Consider the following 19,132-nt stretch of genomic DNA (forward strand, 5'->3'; position numbering starts at 1 on the left):
TATTATTTAATGTGTGCATATACTGCATTTTGTGTAAAGTGACCTCAAAGCAGTTTACAAAAATCAATCACAAAACACAATTACAACAACAGTTAAATATCAACACCAGTATCAATAATATCTATAATAAAAGCCCCCAAATCAGTACTATAAAATAAAGATTCAAAAACAGCCTAACCATAGCCATCAAAGTCTAGGAAAAACAAAAACATATTTCAATTTAAAAGTGAACTCCCAACCATAACTTGGCTATCCTAGCCTTCAAAAGGAGGGTATTTCAGAACTGAGGCACCTCTACCCTACTAGAGCCGTTGTTGTTGTTGTTGTACCTCTACCCTACTAGAGCTGCTGCTGCTGTTGTTGTTGTTGTTGTTGTTGTTGTTATGCTGCTCCTCTGAGTGGGTTACCCCAGCCACTCTGGGCAGCTTCCAACAAATTAAAACACAATACAACATCAAACATTAAAAACTTCCCTGAACAGGGCTGCCTTCAGATCTCTTCTAAAAGTTAGATAGTTGTTTATTTCCTTGACATCCAATGGGAGGGAGTTCCACAGACTTTCCACACCAAATGGCTAGTGTGTTAGTTGTTCAGAAATTTGCCAAGTTTTAATCTGATGGTAAACTTGTGCAAACTGTATTCATGGATTGCATGGGTTAGTTTTCTGGCATTAATTTGTTCACAAAGCCTTTTAAAAATGTGCTTCTTAAAATGCTGTCCCCCCCTCTTCTCTCCAGATGCTGCTCACCGAGTACTTGGATATGAAAAATACGAGGGCATCTTCGGAGCCATCAGCTCAGCTTAGTTATGCCAGCTCAGGACGGGAATTTGCAGCATTCTTTGCAAAAAAGAAACCCCAGAGGCCTAAAACCTCCCTGTTCAAGTAAGTGCAGCACTGCTTCTCTTCATCTTCAGTACTGCTCTGTGCTTGATAGTTACCCAGCTTTATTTTTAAGAGGAGAGGTGGAGGCTTAATTTAGGGAGGAGTGCTGCAAACACTTAGGTCACGTGGAAGTCAATTATCTGATGCAAATGGACTCCCCCATTTTCACATTAAATGTGGGTCTTCCTGACCTGAGTTTTCTAAAGGAGGCGTGAGAGTTGGAATCCTGGCGGAGAAATGGTGATAAATGGTAGTGGAAGGGGAGTCTGATACTCTTCTCTTTTCCCCTGAGACACAGTATAAGACTGCTTTATCCAACTTCATGAATTGGGGAAAACAGAGAGGCTGGGCAAACTCATTGTCCCTCTGAGGGTATAGAGAACATTTGTTGTTGTTTAGTCATTTAGTCGTGTCCGACTCTTCGTGACACCATGGACCAGAGCACGCCAGCCTCTCCTGTCTTCCACTGCCTCCCATAGTTTGGTCAAACTCATATTGGTAGTAATTATATTTTTTATTAATCATTTTTTCAACAAACATACAAAATACAAAAAACATCAAAAACATCTAAATACAGAATACAAAAATACAACAATCAAACAACATGTAACAAAAAATATATATATCATATCTCATCCATTTTAGTACTCATTGTCTTCAGGCTTCTCCAATTCCCTACTAACTGATTTTCATTTTTATAAACTTCTATAGCAGTTTCTAAATCATCTTTCTTTCCCATCATGTAATCCCTTTAAAAACTTCCAAGTTAATTCAACTTCATATCATTTACCCTAATTTCAAACTTTTAAACCTCTATTGTTTCCCTAATGCCTTAACCTCTTTACTTTCCTGGATATTCAAACTCTAATTATCAAATACATTCCCTATATACATTTTAAATTTCTTCCAATCTTTTAAAACTTTGTCATTTGTCTGGTCCCGGAGTCTTCCTGTCAATTCTGCCAATTCCATATAGTCCAGCATTTTCATTTGCCATTCCTGCTTCGAAGGCAGTTCCTCTTTTTTCCAATATTTTGCTATTAAAATCCTAGCAGCTGTGGTGGCATACATAAACAGATTAACATCATCCTTGGGGATTTCTTCCCCAATTATTCCAAGCAAAAAGGCTTCCGGTTTTTTCAAAAATGTGTTCTTAAACATCTTTTTCAATTCATTATAAATCATTTCCCAGAAGCCTTTTATCTTAGGGCATGTCCACCACATATGGTAGAATGAGCCAACATCCTGTTTACATTTCCAACATTTATTGTCGTTTTTGTGGTACATTTTAGCTAGCTTGACCGGCGTCAGATACCATCTATACATCATCAAACTCATATTGGTAGCTTTGAGAACACTGTCCAACCATCTCATCCTCTGTCGTCCCCTTCTTCTTGTGCATGTTGCAGAGGAGGAAAAGGTTCCCGGTTCTTGCAACTCTCTGAATAAATCATTAGGCATTTTTATTTGTTTCAGAATTCTCCACAACTGACTGACTTACACTATTGCACAGACATGCGTGGGAACATGTGTTATAGAAAGTTATAGAATGGCAAGGGCAAAGCTTGATCTGTGTTGGCAGTTGTGCTTCTTCTGTTCCATTCTGTTTTGATTAACTCAAGAATTCTGTCCTTGGTCCATTGTGTGCCTCTTTCTCTTGATGCTGCTTCAACTGGATGCTGTTAATCACTGCTGTGATTTTAGTCAACATTTTAAACATGAGTGATTCTCGGGTTCATCTTTTGTACTTCTGGCTTCCAGCCGTCGTACAGCAGTGCTGCTGCCCTGCATTTTTTTACTTTTCTTTTACCACTTTCTATTGGAGACCAATAGCCCAGAATAAGCCCCTTTGATTAATTGGTGGTAAACTGGAAATGCATCTTTTAAATTAATCACTGGGACTATGGCATCATGGATTAGTTATCTCTCTTGGTCTCAGTTTCCTCTATATGTGCATACGTGCCCATTCGACTGCTTCAATCTCAGAATTGGCACTTTTGCAAGTATCACATAATGTTCATTCTGCAGTTGCAAGGAATCAAACCTTCAGTGTGGCAGCACCTTCTCTTTGGAACTCCCTGTCCATTAATATTAGGTAAATGCCTCTGCTGTAATGTGTTTGGTGCCTATTCACTTTTCCTCCCAGCAAGCCTATCCATGTCAGTAATTACATTACTGAAATTGTTTTAAAATGTGCTATATAGTCACACTGTTGCATAAGGGGGGAAAAAAGGGTAAAGGACCCCTGGACAGTTAAGTCCAGTTAAAGGAGACTATGGGGTTGTGGCACTCATCTTGCTTCAGGCCAAGGGAGCCGGCGTTTGTCCACAGACGACTTTTTGTGTCATGTGGCCAGCATGACTAAACCGCTTCTGGCGCAACGCAACACCGTGACGAAAATCAGAGCGCACAGAAATGCTGTTTATTTACCTTCCCGCCACGTATTTATCTACTCGGACTGGCATGTTTCAAACTGCTAGGTTGGCAGAAGCTGGGACAGCGCAATGGGAGCTCACCCTGTTGTGCGGATTTGAACTGCTGACCTTCCGACCGGCAAGCCCAAGAGGCTCAGTGGTTTAGACCAGGCACCCCCAAACTGCGGCCCTCCAGATGTTTTGGCCTACAGCTCCCATGATCCCTAGCTAAGAGGACCAGTGGTCAGGGATGATGGGAATTGTAGTCCCAAAACATCTGGAGGGCCGAAGTTTGGGGATTTTTGGTTAGACCATAGCGCCCCCGCCCCCCTGTTGTGTAGGGAGCCTGCAACTTCACACTCAGCATCAAAGGACTAGAACCTGGGAGGGGGCACCTTGTTGAGATTTCCTCATAGATTCCCTGGAAGGTTTGGATTTCTTGCAGTTTCCCTGCTGATCCTGAACTGCTCCCATCCCCTGTTGCTTGGCATGTTAGCTTGTCAGCTTCATTGCTCCAGCCAGACGCACTCATTTCTGTCTGACGAAAATGAAGTAAGGCATAATTGCTTAATAAGAAGCACATGTCCCCTGCTGCTCACTCTCTTGTGATTGTTTTAACCACAATGACAGCCATGCTTGCTGGGATCTCTGGTTTATCTGTCAGCTGTCACTGTATCTGCAGAGATCTTGCCATTAAAATGGCATTTTTCATCCTGTTGAGAGGTGAGTTGTTTGATAATGCCTCGGTCGTGCTGTTTTCTTCTTCCTTCGGTGTTTGTCTCACCACACGGAGCAGCTGTCTCCCAACCCTCTTTCCCATCCACCTGCCAGAAGGATCTCTGCATTTTCAAGAGCCCTCCTTGAGTAATCAGGCTAAAATAGGGAGAGGGCCCTAGCTCAGTGGTAGAGCATCTGGATATTTACCCCTGTCCTCTCTAGGTAAGGCTGGGTCCCCTGCTTGAAGCCCTTGAGAGCTGCTTCCAGTCAGAGCAGACTATACTGAGCTAGTTGGGCCAATGGTCTGTCTTGGTGTAAGGCAGCTTTCTATGTTCCTTTGAGTAATCATATAGACAGAATAGGCAGACTTGCATGGCCACCTAAAGTGGCATTTTCCCAGGATATTTTACTTCCTTCTGTAATGGTTGTAGAAGGGACTGTTCTTCCTACCTTATAAGCAGATGGTTTTAGAGAGTCGTGTGCCTGGGGTAAAACTCTTAAAGGAACTATTCTCGCCAGTTTCCCATGGCCAGGAATATTCAAAGAGTTGTGTTTTGTAGTCTGACTTTACCTGACATGGTAAATGGGGAGGAATGAGGAAGTGCCCATTTTGGATAGGGTGGGGGTGGAAATGATCAGTACAAAAGTGTTGCTTTGATTAAATGACCTATGTCCCTCGTTAGTGCTCATGATGCCAGGGGCCCATAATACTCTGAAGAATATTCAGAGGAATGTGAGGTACATGCCACAAGCTAAGATTTGGTGCCTTCTAGTTAGGATCTTAGCAGCAGAATGAAATGTATGATATGATTAATAATGGGGAGGGATAGGGGGATTCAGTCAGAGATCAACAGAACCAGCAACTTGTTTAGCTTTTGAAGATGGATTATACTGTCAATATATGACCACACATATTGGAACTGGCCTTGACTTTCACATTGATTCATAATGCCTGCTGACGTGCTGTGTTTGTCTCATTGCAGGTTTGAATCATCTTCCCATGCCATTAGTATGAGTGCCTATTTGCGGGAGCAGAGGAGGGAGTTGTACAGCAGGAGTGGTGAACTTCAAGGTAAGCCAAGCTGGGGGGGGGGGGGGAACCTGGTTTCAAATGAACACTTGAGTAACACTTTCCCACTTACCTTGATAGCCGCTGTCTTTTTTGAAATAAATTGGAAACAAATCAAAACTTCAAACTAGTTTTAAGTCAGAATTCAAAATACTGAACTGCAGGATAAAACTCCATAGTAGCAATATCAGTTTTGAGTTTTGTCATGATATTTGAGTTTCACAATACAGCCAGGTTTTTATACCCACCCACTCACGAAGTATGTTTTGTAATGCTTTCAGGATGATAGATTTCGCTGAAATTTCTTTGCAGTTGTATTATATTTTATATTTGGGAGGCCAGTATAACAGATGGGTCTGACACTTTGGGAAATAGTAATGCAGTAAGCCTGGGCATGCATGCTCCACCCTCCCTCTTTCCCTCTCTCTTTTCCTGCTTTAAAGGATATGGGCCATTCCATTGTCACGGGTGGGACACTTGGACCATGTTTTTTGGTATTCACACATGTGTAAGAATGTAAATATACATAAAAAATAACAACCAAAATTTGAACTATGTTCTTAATAAGATACTGAACATTTTACTAATTTTTTAATTATTTTTATGGATATTTTTGACAATTTTATTAAATGTTAAAGTATTGTCACGGGTGGGACAAAAAAAGGACATGGGGCTTGAGATAAGTTTGATTTATGGAAAAACTCTGTGAGTTGGGAGGTGAATCAATTATAAACTCAGCATATTTGTTTAAATCAATGTTTATTTGTTACAACTATGCAATCAGAAATTCAGGTTAAGAAATTTAATGATACAAAATTAAGGAAAAAATGCTGTCACGGGTGGGACAATGAAATGTCACGGGTGGGATGCGTCTGGCATACACTCGATTTAACATACAATTAAGGTTGTTAAAAATGGAATAATTACAAAAAAAACCTTTTGCTATTACTATACTTACTATATACCATAGCCTACAAAGTATAATGTTGTATTTACTAAAATTAAAATCTATTAAAAAAATATTTTCTTCTAGTCCATCTCTGGGCCAATCAACCACTTTCAAACACATCTACATTTTCAGTAAATTCATAAAAAATGTTCCTTCTGATTCGTTTAACATTAGGTTGGGGTAAGATACTAAGAATATGTTCAAACTGCACATATGATATGTCTTTTTCATCAACTTGAAACAGCTTTCCAGAACTGCTCGCATACACATCACCATGACTTCTCCATCATCTTCAACATTACTTTGGCATATTGCAGCATATCTATATTTAGTAGGCCTGGTTCTTTGTCTTTTTGTAGTTGTTTCAAATTCAACTAAAACATATGTCCCAATAGTCACTCCATCAACGAACGGCTTCACTCCAACCACCGGCACATCTGTTTCATTTGTACAACTTGCTACACCATCTTGTTTTTCTGTGTCACTATCAGAATCTCTGTAAACATCAGAAACTTTTAACTTGAACAGTTCTGTGAAGACTACGTGGGTGGACTTTTGAAAAGGAGGTCCATAAACTAAACTTCTTTTGTCTTTAGCTTTTAAAAAATGGTTGGACTGCACGTTTGGAATCTTCCTCACCAAAGTTCAGCGCTCATCTAGCATCGCCATATTTGCACTGATATCAGTAGGTGTTAAAAGGACAAACTTCACTCTTGGTACTGCTTTTTCAGCACATTTAACAAAATCTGAGGCTGAATTGATTACTACTCTCCTTTGTTTCACTGCATTCCAAACTGCTTGCTTAGTTAATCCACCAATCCCATCCACGGCACCCTTGCCGTGGGATGTAGCAAAAAACAACAACCATTCCCCATCAACACCAAAGTCTTCAGGCATAAAACACAGATTGGACAGTGTGTACTTATTTTTGAACTGACCAGCACACCTGTCAGAAAAGATTTTGACCTTTGTCAGTCTGTTAAATTCTTTCTTAAGTTCTTCAATTATGGCTTTTAGGCATGCATATACTGTACTGAGTATTTGTTGTGGGTTAAGTGATCCGAAACCACGGCAAAAGAACGTACTTTGCCTTGAGTCCAAGCACAACCAGTAAATACTGTGATTTGGTTGTGGGTCCAGTGTGCACTTTGGATTTCATCTTGCGATGTTGCCAAATAGTTTTCAGCAAAATCCACTTGAAGAATCACCTCATCATCAGCTACTGTGTCCTTCATATTTTTGAAAGCTTTAGTTTGTAATCGCTTTACAAAGAAGTGCTTCTTAAATTTACTAAATTGATTTTGTAGCTCATTGACTTCTTCTATGGTTCCTTTTGCTTCAAAAACCTTAGGCCGGCTAGAACAGTCATCTTTCCATTGCTTCCACAAAATCTCAGACAACATGTTTAAGTCTTCATCAATTAGGGTGTGCAAATTAAGTAAACACTTTTTGCATTCACCATTCATGCATTTTTCGTTTTCCAAATCACAACAAGTAAGGCTCAAAAGATCAGAATGTGTGGAAGGGAAAAAGTCTTTCCTACTTATGGCTTCAATTAGGAAATTGAAATTAGCGTGGTATTGATTCAAAGGTTATATTATCTGTATTACTGTATGTATTCGCACTAGGGTAAAGTAATGGTAACTGCCTTTATGTTCCAGAAGGAACAGCTACTATTGATTCATTCAAGCAGCTGCATTTGGCTCCTTAGTCTTATTGGTTTCCACCAAAAGGCAGCTTTGTGATTGCTTGAGATTGTTCCCTCCAAAATGTATCCCTTTCTAGCTAGTTCCCCTCTCCTCAGTCTTGTTTGCCAGAATAAAGAATTGTTACATGAGGAATCTGTCTCCTGTCTGCAGAGAGCTGAAATCACTTGCTAAAATCACTAACTCAAGCTACAACAATCACCCATTTCCACCACCCTTCTGAGTGATCCCCCCTCCCCCTCCCCATCCCTCCCCACCCCTTCTCTACATAAGTGCCTGGAAACTTCCATTTCACTGTATCTGAAGAAGTGTGCATGCACACGAAAGCTCATACCAAAATAAAAACTTAGTTGGTCTTTAAGGTGCTACTGAAGGAATTTTTTTTATTTTACTTCGATCCAGACCAACATGGCTACCTACCTGTAATCAAGCTACAACAGTAAAACAAGTTGAAAACTGTCACGGGTGGGACAGAAAAAGAATTATTAAAATTTCATGGTGTTTACATTAATTAACTGCATTTTTATTATTGTTAGGTGTGTTATACTCTAATACATACTCCCACAATAAAACAAACATAACCTATAAATTAGTTTTATCACAAAATAAACTTTTGTACCTTTTGCTGTCACGGGTGGGACACTGAAACAGCATCCCATTCAATAATAAAAATAAAATAGAAATAACTTACCTATTTAAAAAATTTCAAGTCCAATGTGTAGACAAAGTTCTTCACTTTAATAATATACCAACAATGACAACCACAATTTTTGTTTATCTTTAAAAAATAATGCCAACCTAAATGAACAAAATTAAGCTACACAATCAGAAAAATGATACTGAAACTTCAAGCTCAGATTTCTCATGAAAAAAATAATTTCAAATTCTTTTTTCCTTTGGAATATTGAACTTTAATATGTTTAGTTAATGAAACTATAAGTAAAATAAGTATATTTTAAAAATAATTTTTTTCTAATCAGGCTCATTTTTCATGGAATGGCCCATATATGGACCAAACAGCAAACAGTGACTTTCCTCAGACCAGGGAAAGAGATGAGGAGAGAATGAAAACATCAGAGCTATTGCAGGTTGCAGAAAATGTCAGTCTACTTAAATTGCTATCATCAGATCTCCTCCAAACACTCAGTTGCATGCAGAAGTCTCATTCTGTATTGACTTGCAAGCAGACTAGTCACACTTTTAGTTGTTCATTAAACCAAAAACTAAACAAAAAAGCACAGAAATATAGACCCAAGTTGGAACAAGTGTTCTAACTATCACTGCAGCTCAGTCAGTAGAGCATGAGATTCTTAATCTCAGAGTTGTGGGTTCAAATCCAGCGTTGGGCAAAAGATTCCTGCATTGCAGGGGGTTAGACAAGATGACCCTTGTGGTCCCTTCTAATTCTACAATTCTTTGATTTTCTGATTTTGTTGTTCCTAAAATTTGTATTATTAATGCTAGGCTCTGGTCACACACACACACACAGAGAGAGAGAGAGAGACAGAGAGACAGAGAGACGGAGACTAGAGATCCACTGCAACACTTAGTTGCGAGGACCTGCTTGATGTTTATGATAGAACCATCCATGTTCCTTGCCCTTTACAGCATTGTTGGAAGAAGGAAGGAAAATAGGCTCCTGGCCCAGGGATCTTTCCATTCAAATTTCTCTCCATTTCAAAACCAGAAGGTGGGTTGGAAGGGGAGAGGGAAAGGCTAACAAGGGATGAAGGTGAGCAAATGCAATTACCCAGTTATACACCGTGGTTGTGGTGTGTGTTTTAATGTGTATGCAAGGGGTGAGCTGCTATAAAATGCCAATCTAATAGTGAGAGGTGAGATCTTGGCATTTTCTTGATAAAAGAGAGAGCCTGTTTGCATTGTTTTTTTTTTTTGTGTGTGTGTTTAAATTTTTTGTATTCAGACGAATTTACTATTACATCCCTAATAGCTTTCTTATACGTTACACTAATAGTATAGTTAATTCCACCAAGCGGCATGGTTGTCAAAGAGCTGCACAGCACACCCGTCACCTTCCTTGTAATTAATGAAGTGCCCTTTGCATAGCAGACACTATAGGATTTAATTACTGTCGCTACCAATGCCCCCTGCTGATTCTTACTCTGCCATAAAATGCGGAGCCAACGTGACTTGGAGGTGGATGCTCAGAGCTTTTAGAGGAACAGCCTCTCCTGCTCTCTTGCCTGCCAGGTTTCCTGTATTTAGAAACTGGCTAGGGGTGCAGCATTCACACCAGCACACTGTCACAGTTATCTGAGAGGGAAGTGCCATTCCATCTTTAAAGTAACCCATTAGCTGCAAAGCAGTAAATCTGACACCACAATTCAACAGATCTGCAACTAATCCTGCCATGGTGTCATAGGGGGAAGGTGTGGAGGGAACAAATATTTTTAATTTTTAGCTGCTTTCACAGGAGCAAAGCCAAATTCTCTCTAGGATTGATTCAGGAGCTAGTTGTTTTGAGCGTTACAATCCAGCACCAAATAAAGGCCTAATTAATCTGATGAGTCAGGGACCCCAGAGTCGGTCACGACTGGACCTAATGGTCAGGGGTCCCTTTACCTTTTTAATCTGATGAGTCAGTAGGCGTTTGCACATGTAGCTCTATATTGGGTTATGGCCCTTTCATTCAGAAGCACCTTTCTTCCAGACTTCTACTTTGCAATGAAGGAGAATGACCTGTAAGTTGATCTGAGAATATTCAGAGTTTTCCTGTGTTCTGCTTCCTAGGAAGGAAGCTGTTAGCCTCTCTGTGATGTGCAGAGGTATGCCGTTCATATGTATGAGCATTCATTCTATATCCCAGTGTACTAACTGATGCTCATGGTGCTATATAATCATTCACATTTTATTCTTACTGTAACCCTGTGAGGTAGGCTAGGCTGAAAGGTAATGGCCATTCCACCCAGTGAGCATTGTGAAAGAAGCTGTTTGTGGCCCCCTAACCTGCCTCTTCTCACCCCTCCCCTCGATCTTGGTCTGGTATGTATGCACATCAAGAAAAGTATTTGGAGCTTGCCTGACAAGATATGTTACAGCATTTAATGCAGATGTCTTGCAATATTTGGAAGTGAATGGAAGGTAACTTAGAACTGTGCAAAGGAAAAACAGCCCAAAATGCAAACTTTAATTCAGATTATCTGGAGCATTCAAGAAGTGAAGAGGAGCTGGTATAATGCTTGCTTATATCCATGCCAGTGAGTTGCATTCAGCAGCAGCTTAGTCAAGAGTCATGGGTAAGAACATTGGAAGAGACTTTCTGTGTCCGACCAAAGGGCTATTCTAGCATTCATTCTCACAGTGGAGAAGAGAATACCCCAGTGAGAAGCTCACAAGGATACAAGCATAGTAGCTAGGGGCAGCCCTGCTATTAGACAGAGTGAAGCTGCTGCCTTCATCACTAGATGCAGGGAGTGTAGCAAGCTTGTAGGGAAGACAGAGCTGTGTGTGCCGCAATGCCTGCTCTACGCCAGCTAAGCTAGCCTTCTGCTCTCAGGAATAGTGGAGCCTATTGTCCCATCACTAGAGAGGAAGACTCAGCTGCCGCTTCATTTGTGTTCTGTATATGCAGTGAGGGAGGGTCTTGCTCTTCACTTCAGGCGGCAAAACTTCTTGTGCAGGCTCTGGCACCAGCAGTCTCTGATCGTGATCCCCAGCCACTGCTTTTCAGAGGCATATTGTCTCTGATCCTGCGGGTTATATATAGCCACTATGAGTAGCAGCCATTGAAGGCCTTGCCCTCCATGAATTTGTCTCTTCCCTTTTAAAGCCATTCAGGTTGGCAGCCACCACCATAATCTTATGGGAGTGAATGCCATAGTTTAACAATGTGCTGTGTGAAGAAGTGCTTTCTTTTGTCTCTCTGGAGTCTTCCAACGTTTTCAGCTTCAGTGGACGGCCACAGGCTCCACTACTATGAAAGCAAGATTAAAAAATTCCCTATCCCCTTTCTCAACACCATTCCTAGTTTTACACATCTGTATGATGTCCCCCCTTACCCTGTTTCTAAATGAGAAATTCACAAATCTTGCAGCCTTTCCGCATAGGAAGTTGCTCCAGCCCCTTGATCATTTTGGCTACTGTTTCCCAAACCTTTTCCAGCATGACAATGTCCCTTTTGAGGTTGGAAGTTTTGTTTTCAATCCCTTTCCTAATGATCCCTAACATGGAATTTGCCTTCTTCACAGCTGCTGCTGCACACTGGGTTGCCATTTTCATCAAGTTAATCACCGCAATCCCAAGATCCTTTACTTGGTCACTCACTGCCAGTTCAGAACCCAGAACATTAGGATTTTTTTCTTTTGCTTCATTGCAAAATTTGGTTAGCCAAGATTTAGATCAGAGCTTTCCAAACGGTGTGTCACGATACATTAGTGTGTCAACTGCAGTGTGTAGGTGTGTCTCGTGCTCTTTCCGGGGCTGGAAAGGGGTTAGTTTAACCTCCAGTTTTCTAGTAAAACTGAATTATCGTGTTGCGAAATGATGCATGTTTAAAAAGTGTGCCACCAGCATGAAAAGTTTGGAAAGCTCTGGTTTAGATAATAAGGATCTTAACTATTAATGGAGGCTGTGCTTATAACTTTTCCTTTGCTAGATAAAAATGTTGACTAATAATATATTTTTAGGGCATCCTTCCTCTATGTTGGGTTTCAAGTGAGATCTGGTTACTAGGATGTGTCTTGGAAGCAAGTTGCATGTATTTGTCAAAGCCAGTGTGAATCTGAGATTTTCGTTAGATACAGCAGGTGATATTTCTGTTCTAAGTCACCATAGGGAACCCAAATCATTTCCCATGCTGATGCAGTGCTCTCAGATCAGTTTGCCAACTAAGTCCATGAAGAAAGTTCATGCGGTGAGAGAATTTGAAGAGCCTCAGGGGGGCACAGAGAGGCAGGCAAAGCAACCGGCAGGTTTCCACCAATATTTAGTCTTCCCAAGTTCTGGAAGGTAATTGCAAGGTTCTCTTGACAACTTACTTCATGAACCAAGAACAGAACAGCTGAGTCTATCTGGTTGCAAAACAGTCTGCCCTTTTCTCTACCATCTTCTTGTGCTAGCCTTTTCTATGTTCAGGGAATTTTTGAAGCGCCTTCAGAAATTTAGTTCCCTGTGCCTGCAGTCAGATATGGTAAAGTTCAGAGCAGACACTGATTTTGGTGAGCATGTAGTTCACGCCTTCTATATAGGGAATGGCATTCCCAGGAAGAAACCACCTCTTCTGCAAGGCACAATCTATTGTGGCTCATGCAATTTGTGTTAACCAAGAACAGCAGCAACAAAAAAGGCAGCCTGGGACAACCACCTGTGTTCTCTGGTGACACAAACTGCTTTTGACGTTTGGAGTAATGAAAATTCAGTTCAGCACTCTTAGAGTTGCATATGATAATACGCTGTCACTCAGAAGAGATAGGGAGGGAGAAGGAAGGACTGACGTGTTCTTGTCTCATTTTTAAAAAGGCATTGTGGCAGGTGGATGCCCTAAGTTTTGAAAAGGAACCTCAAAATGGCAGAACGATTTGAAATGAAGAGCTCCTTTTGCCTTGAGGAATGCAGCAAGGGGACTTTCTGTTCTCTCGGGTGTCTTGGTTGCTCCCCACCCCGTCAAAATCGGAGCTTTATTTGAGGTTGGGGCAGAGAGATTGCTCTTCTTCGCTTTGGCTGTGTTAATGCAATAATCTCATTCAGACCTTAGAAGCCCACTTATTATTTCCTCTGCGTGCGGTTTTTCTAGTGTAGCAGATTAGCAGCAACCATCTCTTCAAAGGCTATCCAATCAAGAAGGGGTTATTAAAACCAGGGCGCTTTATGACTGAGAATTAATTAGAGCAGCATTTTCATGCAAAACATCCAATTTTTTGATTAGCAATGGAGCAGGGTCACAATTAACACTCTAGGAAGCTTAAATTTCCGGTATTTTGATTTTCAGGAAATGAGATTATCAAACAGAGGTCAGATAACTTGACAGCAAAGGAAAAGGAGGCGGGAAGGAGAAAAAGAGAAACAGAATCTATATGTAAGGAATTCAATTGTTTATCCTAGTGCTGTGGAGATTGCTATTAAGTCTGTAAGAATTCCGTCTTGGTGATAGAAGAGCTCTTTTTTTCAGATGGGGTTTTTTTAGACAGGAAGTGCAAACCCCCTCTGGTGGGAGGATCCTAACACAGCTTCTGTCTTGTTTTTGCTGATAAGCCTGGGCTTTCCATCCATCTCCAGCCTAGAGTCCTCTTTCCTATTCCCCCCCCCCCAAAAAAAAACCATTTGTTCCATCTCATATCCTAGATGGCCACAAGGCTAACAAACACCTCTAGCCGAGGAAGCCCAACATTGTCATGAATTCATCCTTGGCAAGAGGTGGCTGCCTGCCTTTCAAGTCTCATTGAACTAAGATATGGGAAGCAGCACGCTCTTGGCCAGAGAACACAAATGCAGCAGCCATACTGAGTCCTAGCATGGGGACTTCCCTTAGGATGGTTGTGACTGGGCTCTAGTCTAAGGCCAGAGAGACAGCTGAGTCTAGGAGTTAAGGGAGCACATAACTTCTAGACACCACCCTCTCCTCCTCCAATAGTGCTGAATGCAGCCTCCTGTAGAAATTTTTGGAGATGTGCCTCGGAGGAGGAAAATGGCTGAACGTAACGACCTGGTGGGCAGCCCCTGTGGCAGCAGCCGCAGCCCTCAGTGTGGCATCAGTGATACAATCCAGAGATGGGCCTTCTATATGTACCAAGTAGGCATCTCAATGTGAGATTCTTTTTTTGATAGGGGACTATTCTCAACCCCGCAGTGATACCTGTGATACCTTTGTAATGCCAATGGAACTAGACTGCTGATGCTTAATATCAAAGAGCTTGCAGAGTGACTTTTAAGCTGATTGCTAGGAGAAAAGTGACTGGAACTGGGCAAGGGATCTGGTTTGGGGGGACTGATCACTAGGGGATAAGGGTGAAAACATTTTTGTCTGAATCGTTCTGCCTGGACACCGAGGTCCAGTGCCAAGGGCCTTCTGGCAGTTCCCTCACTACAAGAAGCCAAGTTCCAGGGAAACCAGGCAGAGGGCCTTCTCGGTAGTGGCACCCGCTCTGTGGAACACCCTCCCACCAGATGTCAAAGAAAAAAACAACTACCAGACTTTTAGATGACATCGGAAGGCAGCCCTGTTTAGGGAAGCTTTTAATGTTTAATAGATGGTTGCATTTTAATGTTCTGTTGGAAGCCGCCGAGAGTGTCTGGGGAAACTCAGCCAGATGGCCGGGGTTTAAATAATAAATTATTATTATTATTATTATTGGGAAGGATGAGCAATGAACTTGAGTCAGAGAGTCCAAAGAGCTGGCGCTGGTACCACACATCCCATCTGAGGATGTTCTCCTTTACTAAGAACATAATGTTGGTACTTGTTGTGCATATTCATTTTTCTCAGAGCATGGAGGGTGCATTGATCCTTCTAGAGTTGTTTGTTTCATATGAAATTATTTTTGTCTGTGATTTCTTTGAAGCTGAAGAGAAGCCCCAGTTCCTTTTCTTGAGTTAGTCAGCTGTAGCCAGAGTCCTGGGAATGATCTTCTTTCCTGCCTTCCTGTATTCTCTTTCTTGCTGGGGCTGCAGGTTGAACAATTGTTGCAAGCTTTGCCTCCTCATGGTTCACATTTTAGAATAGCTGTCTTATCTGCAGCTCCACAAATTAGCTGGGGTATATCCTGCTAGAATTCATCTAGGTTTCCTGTTTTGCATACCCTCCCCCAAAATATCCAAAGATAGCTACTGTGTGGAATAAATCCATCCAAAGATGTCCACTGTGTAGAATGAATATTCATAATACCTTATTCTTTTTCTCATTTAGATTATATTGGGAGGGTACCTGCTTTCAAAATGGCTACAGAGGATTCACCCTTGCTTGATAAGCAAAGCTTCTTCTGCATTTTTAGCATTTGAATTACAACAACATTGCCTTATTAGACAACAGCTGCTGCTCTGCATTTTCCAACAGACAGACACCTTTATTGAGATTCCTCCTTCTGAACACTCAAAATATTGATAGCCTTTTGGGAAGAAAGAGCCTTTCTATTGACACACAGCTTTCTCTCCGTGTGTAAGCATTTATGACTTCAGCCATTTCCTGATCTGTAGTTCTTATCTGGAGCTGTTGCTTATTAAAAATAAACAAACCCCAATTCTTTCCAAGGCCTAAGTGTCTGTGATAAGGAGCAGGACAACTTAATCTCTGCTGTGTAACACACAGAGCTGGCTTAATTGCTGTCGAAAGGTGCAAAGCAGTTGAAAGCTTGACCTTGGGAGCTTTTCTGAAATACTGTTAGTGTCTCAACTTCGGAATTTGGGAGCACAATACTGACTGGAACAGATACCCAGTATGGGCTGCCAGAAAGTGCTGCCAATAGAGATCACCTCATGTTGCCAGAAATGTGATACCCCAACAGGGAGGAATAACTTGTTGTTTATGAAACAAAATAATTCCCCCCCCCCCTTCCAGTAGCACCTTGGAGACCAACTAAGTTTGTCATTGGTATGAGCTTTCGTGTGCATGCACGCTTCTTCTCCTTCTCCTTCTCTTTCTTCTCCTTCTTCTTGTTTATAGTATAAGACAAGACTATCGAAATACCAAATTGGAATTTAGCCATACATATGCATTATAAAGGGACGCAGGAGTCGCTGTGGTCTAAACCACTGAGCCTTAAGCTTGCTGATCAGAAGGTTGGTGGTTCGAATCCCCACGACGGGGTGAGCTCCCGTTGCTCGGTCCCAACTCCTGCCAACCTAGCAGTTCAAAAGCACGTCAAAGTGCAAATAGATAAAATTTATAATCTACGTTTAGACAGTGATAAAGGTGGTGAGGTGAAGAAAGGTGGGCGTATGGGGGCTAACATGTTGATGAATGACAGCCAAAGCAATTCTGCATACAGATACTTCATTATCATTGAGAATCAAGACATCGGGGTCAAAGTTTCATAGGAAAGAGATTTGGAGGAGGAGACAGAAGTGGGACCTCTGATAAGTTCTGGGATATAGTTTCAAGCCTAGGGGAATAATCCATACAATTTCCACCACCCCCCCCCGAGTTACAGACAGCAGGTTAAAAAAAGTTCAGTGCTAACATTTGCCGAATATGGAGGTGCTGTTGTGAGACTCGGAACTTTATGTCTCCATCCTATCTATGTTTAAATTGGGAGGCTCATTTATGAAACTCTGGATTTGGAAGTGTGCTATTTTGGGGTATTAAGGATGGGCTTTTTGGTTAGGAAATGGCCTCAAATACCCTTATTAAAGTGCTCCTGTCAAACTTATGCATTGCTATCATGCTGTGGCTAAAAGGTGCTCATATTGAAACTGATTTGAAATACTCACCATTCATTTGATGTTTTTGCCTGTTTAATGCTCTCACAAAGCATTTTGAGGTGTGTGCAGCAACTCCCCCGGAGTTGAATGTTAGACCTTCCGTTTCACTCAAGTGTAGAAAAATGAAGATATTACCCTCACTGCAGCATTCCGTTCTTATCTCTGTCATGCCTCATGTTGTGATTTGAAACACGTCCTTGGCCTTCTGGCCTCATGGGATTTAATTTTTCTTAATTAACCTCAAGGACTTGCCATGCACCACCTCTGGAGTTTATCCATGTTCCTGTCCTTTGGCATTTGTGTGAATTGATTTTCCGTTATCCTGACTAAGGCTGCAGTTCAAAGCTCACTTACCTGGAAGTAAGCCCCAGTGGATTCAATAGGACTTACTCCTGAGTAGACATGGTTAGGATTGCACAGTTAGAAAAACCACAGTCAGGAAACCAGGAAACGAACAGATTTATAAAGACAGAGGCTAGGATACTTCATGCACAAGGTGGCACCTTGTTGGTTGGAATGAAAAAGCAGCATTTATGCTGATGATGTTATATTGTTCCGTGAACCGCCCTGAGACCTCCAGGTTTAGGGCGGTATATAAAAATTCAATTAATAATATTATAATAATAATGTAGAAACACACACATATAATCTCCATAACCTTCATAGTCTGTTCTTCCAGTTGGTCTTGGGAGCTGGAAAGCTTGCCAAGGTAACTAGGCCGTTTGAACTCAACACCTTTTGATTTGCTTCCTGAGTCAAATCCAGCAAGCGCTCTGAGTAGCAGCAACTGGCAAGCCCTTCCTTTGGTCACAAGTGGCCAGTCATAGGATACAGATATAAGTGCTGATGCTGTTGAGCTTCTCCTAGAGTCTCTAACAGACTATGTGGTGACTGCTGCTCAGACTCTTGAGTTTGTATTCATGCTGGCTGATTTATGACTCTCCAGCTCTTTGCCTCCAGCCCTTCCTTCTCATTAATACATATATTACCAATGCATCACTTCTCCCTCCTGCTTTGCTTTCTCCTTTTCAGTCTTGTCCCTCAAGGTGCTTGGGTTGTGGGTCTTCAGTTAGTAGGAATTGTCTCACATGCCTGCGTATGTTTGAATGCAGGATCTCTTGGTTTGGCTGAAAACTTTTCTCTGCAGTGAAAGTAGCTGGAAAATGAGTGTGTCAGTTCAAGGCCCATTCAGATCTTACCCACAACACAATCCCACAGTCTTTGTAAAAAGACTCCTAGCTCTTCTGGAATCTCAAGGGGGATAAAAACTTTGCTTTTGCTTTCTTGTTTCAAAAAATGCTCCAGAAACTGTATCTACTCCATCTTCTTACAGATTCCCCACAATTTTCCTCCAGGAACCATAGAACCATAGAATTGTAGAGCTGGAAGGGACCATCTAGTCCAGGCATCCCCAAACTGCGGCCCTCCAGATGTTTTGGCCTACAATTCCCATGATCCCTAGCTAACAGGACCAGTGGTCAGGGAAGATGGGAATTGTAGTCCAAAACATCTGGAGGGCCGAAGTTTGGGGATGCCTGATCTAGTCCAACCCCTCTCAATGCAAGAATATTCAGCTGTCCCATATGGGGATTGAACTTACAACCTTGGTGTTATCAGCACCAGCTCTAACCAGCTGAGCTGCCCCTAATAGAGTCAACTGGGGTAATCTCTCTGCCTCATTTCCTATCCAAGCCAGTCATTTTTGCTGTTTGAAAAAATTGTCACATGATGGCACAATGTGTTTCTGTAAAACTCCTTCCACTAACCCTGCTTATGACTATTTATTCTGAGTGACTTGCAAGGGTTGTTACTAGTGCTAGTTATGCTTTCCCTTGTGTAAGGGGAGCAGCTTAAGCACTCGTTAATGTTTCTGAATTCTGGGCTAATTGCATGACAATATTATAATAAAGACTTGATGGTCTGAAGCTTGGAATTTCTAAAATGATAACAAAACTATTGTAAGTGATTAGGAGCTTGGATTGCTTCCCATGTTCCTCTCTGGGAGTTTTAATTGCCACGATC

At 41.5% G+C, this 19,132-nt stretch overlaps 1 protein-coding gene across 1 annotated transcript in view; it reads left to right on the forward strand.

The window, feature by feature from the left end:
* Positions 1-19,132, forward strand: part of EXOC4 (exocyst complex component 4) — a 390,546-nt gene that overhangs the window by 116,118 nt on the left and 255,296 nt on the right. Inside the window, exons 8-9 of the mRNA XM_035126670.2 lie at positions 738-883; positions 4,998-5,086. Coding sequence (XP_034982561.1) covers positions 738-883; positions 4,998-5,086 — 235 coding nt within the window. The remainder of the gene's footprint in view (positions 1-737; positions 884-4,997; positions 5,087-19,132) is intronic.

Source organism: Zootoca vivipara, chromosome 10, assembly GCF_963506605.1.
Source record: "Zootoca vivipara chromosome 10, rZooViv1.1, whole genome shotgun sequence".
Taxonomy (NCBI): domain Eukaryota; kingdom Metazoa; phylum Chordata; class Lepidosauria; order Squamata; family Lacertidae; genus Zootoca; species Zootoca vivipara.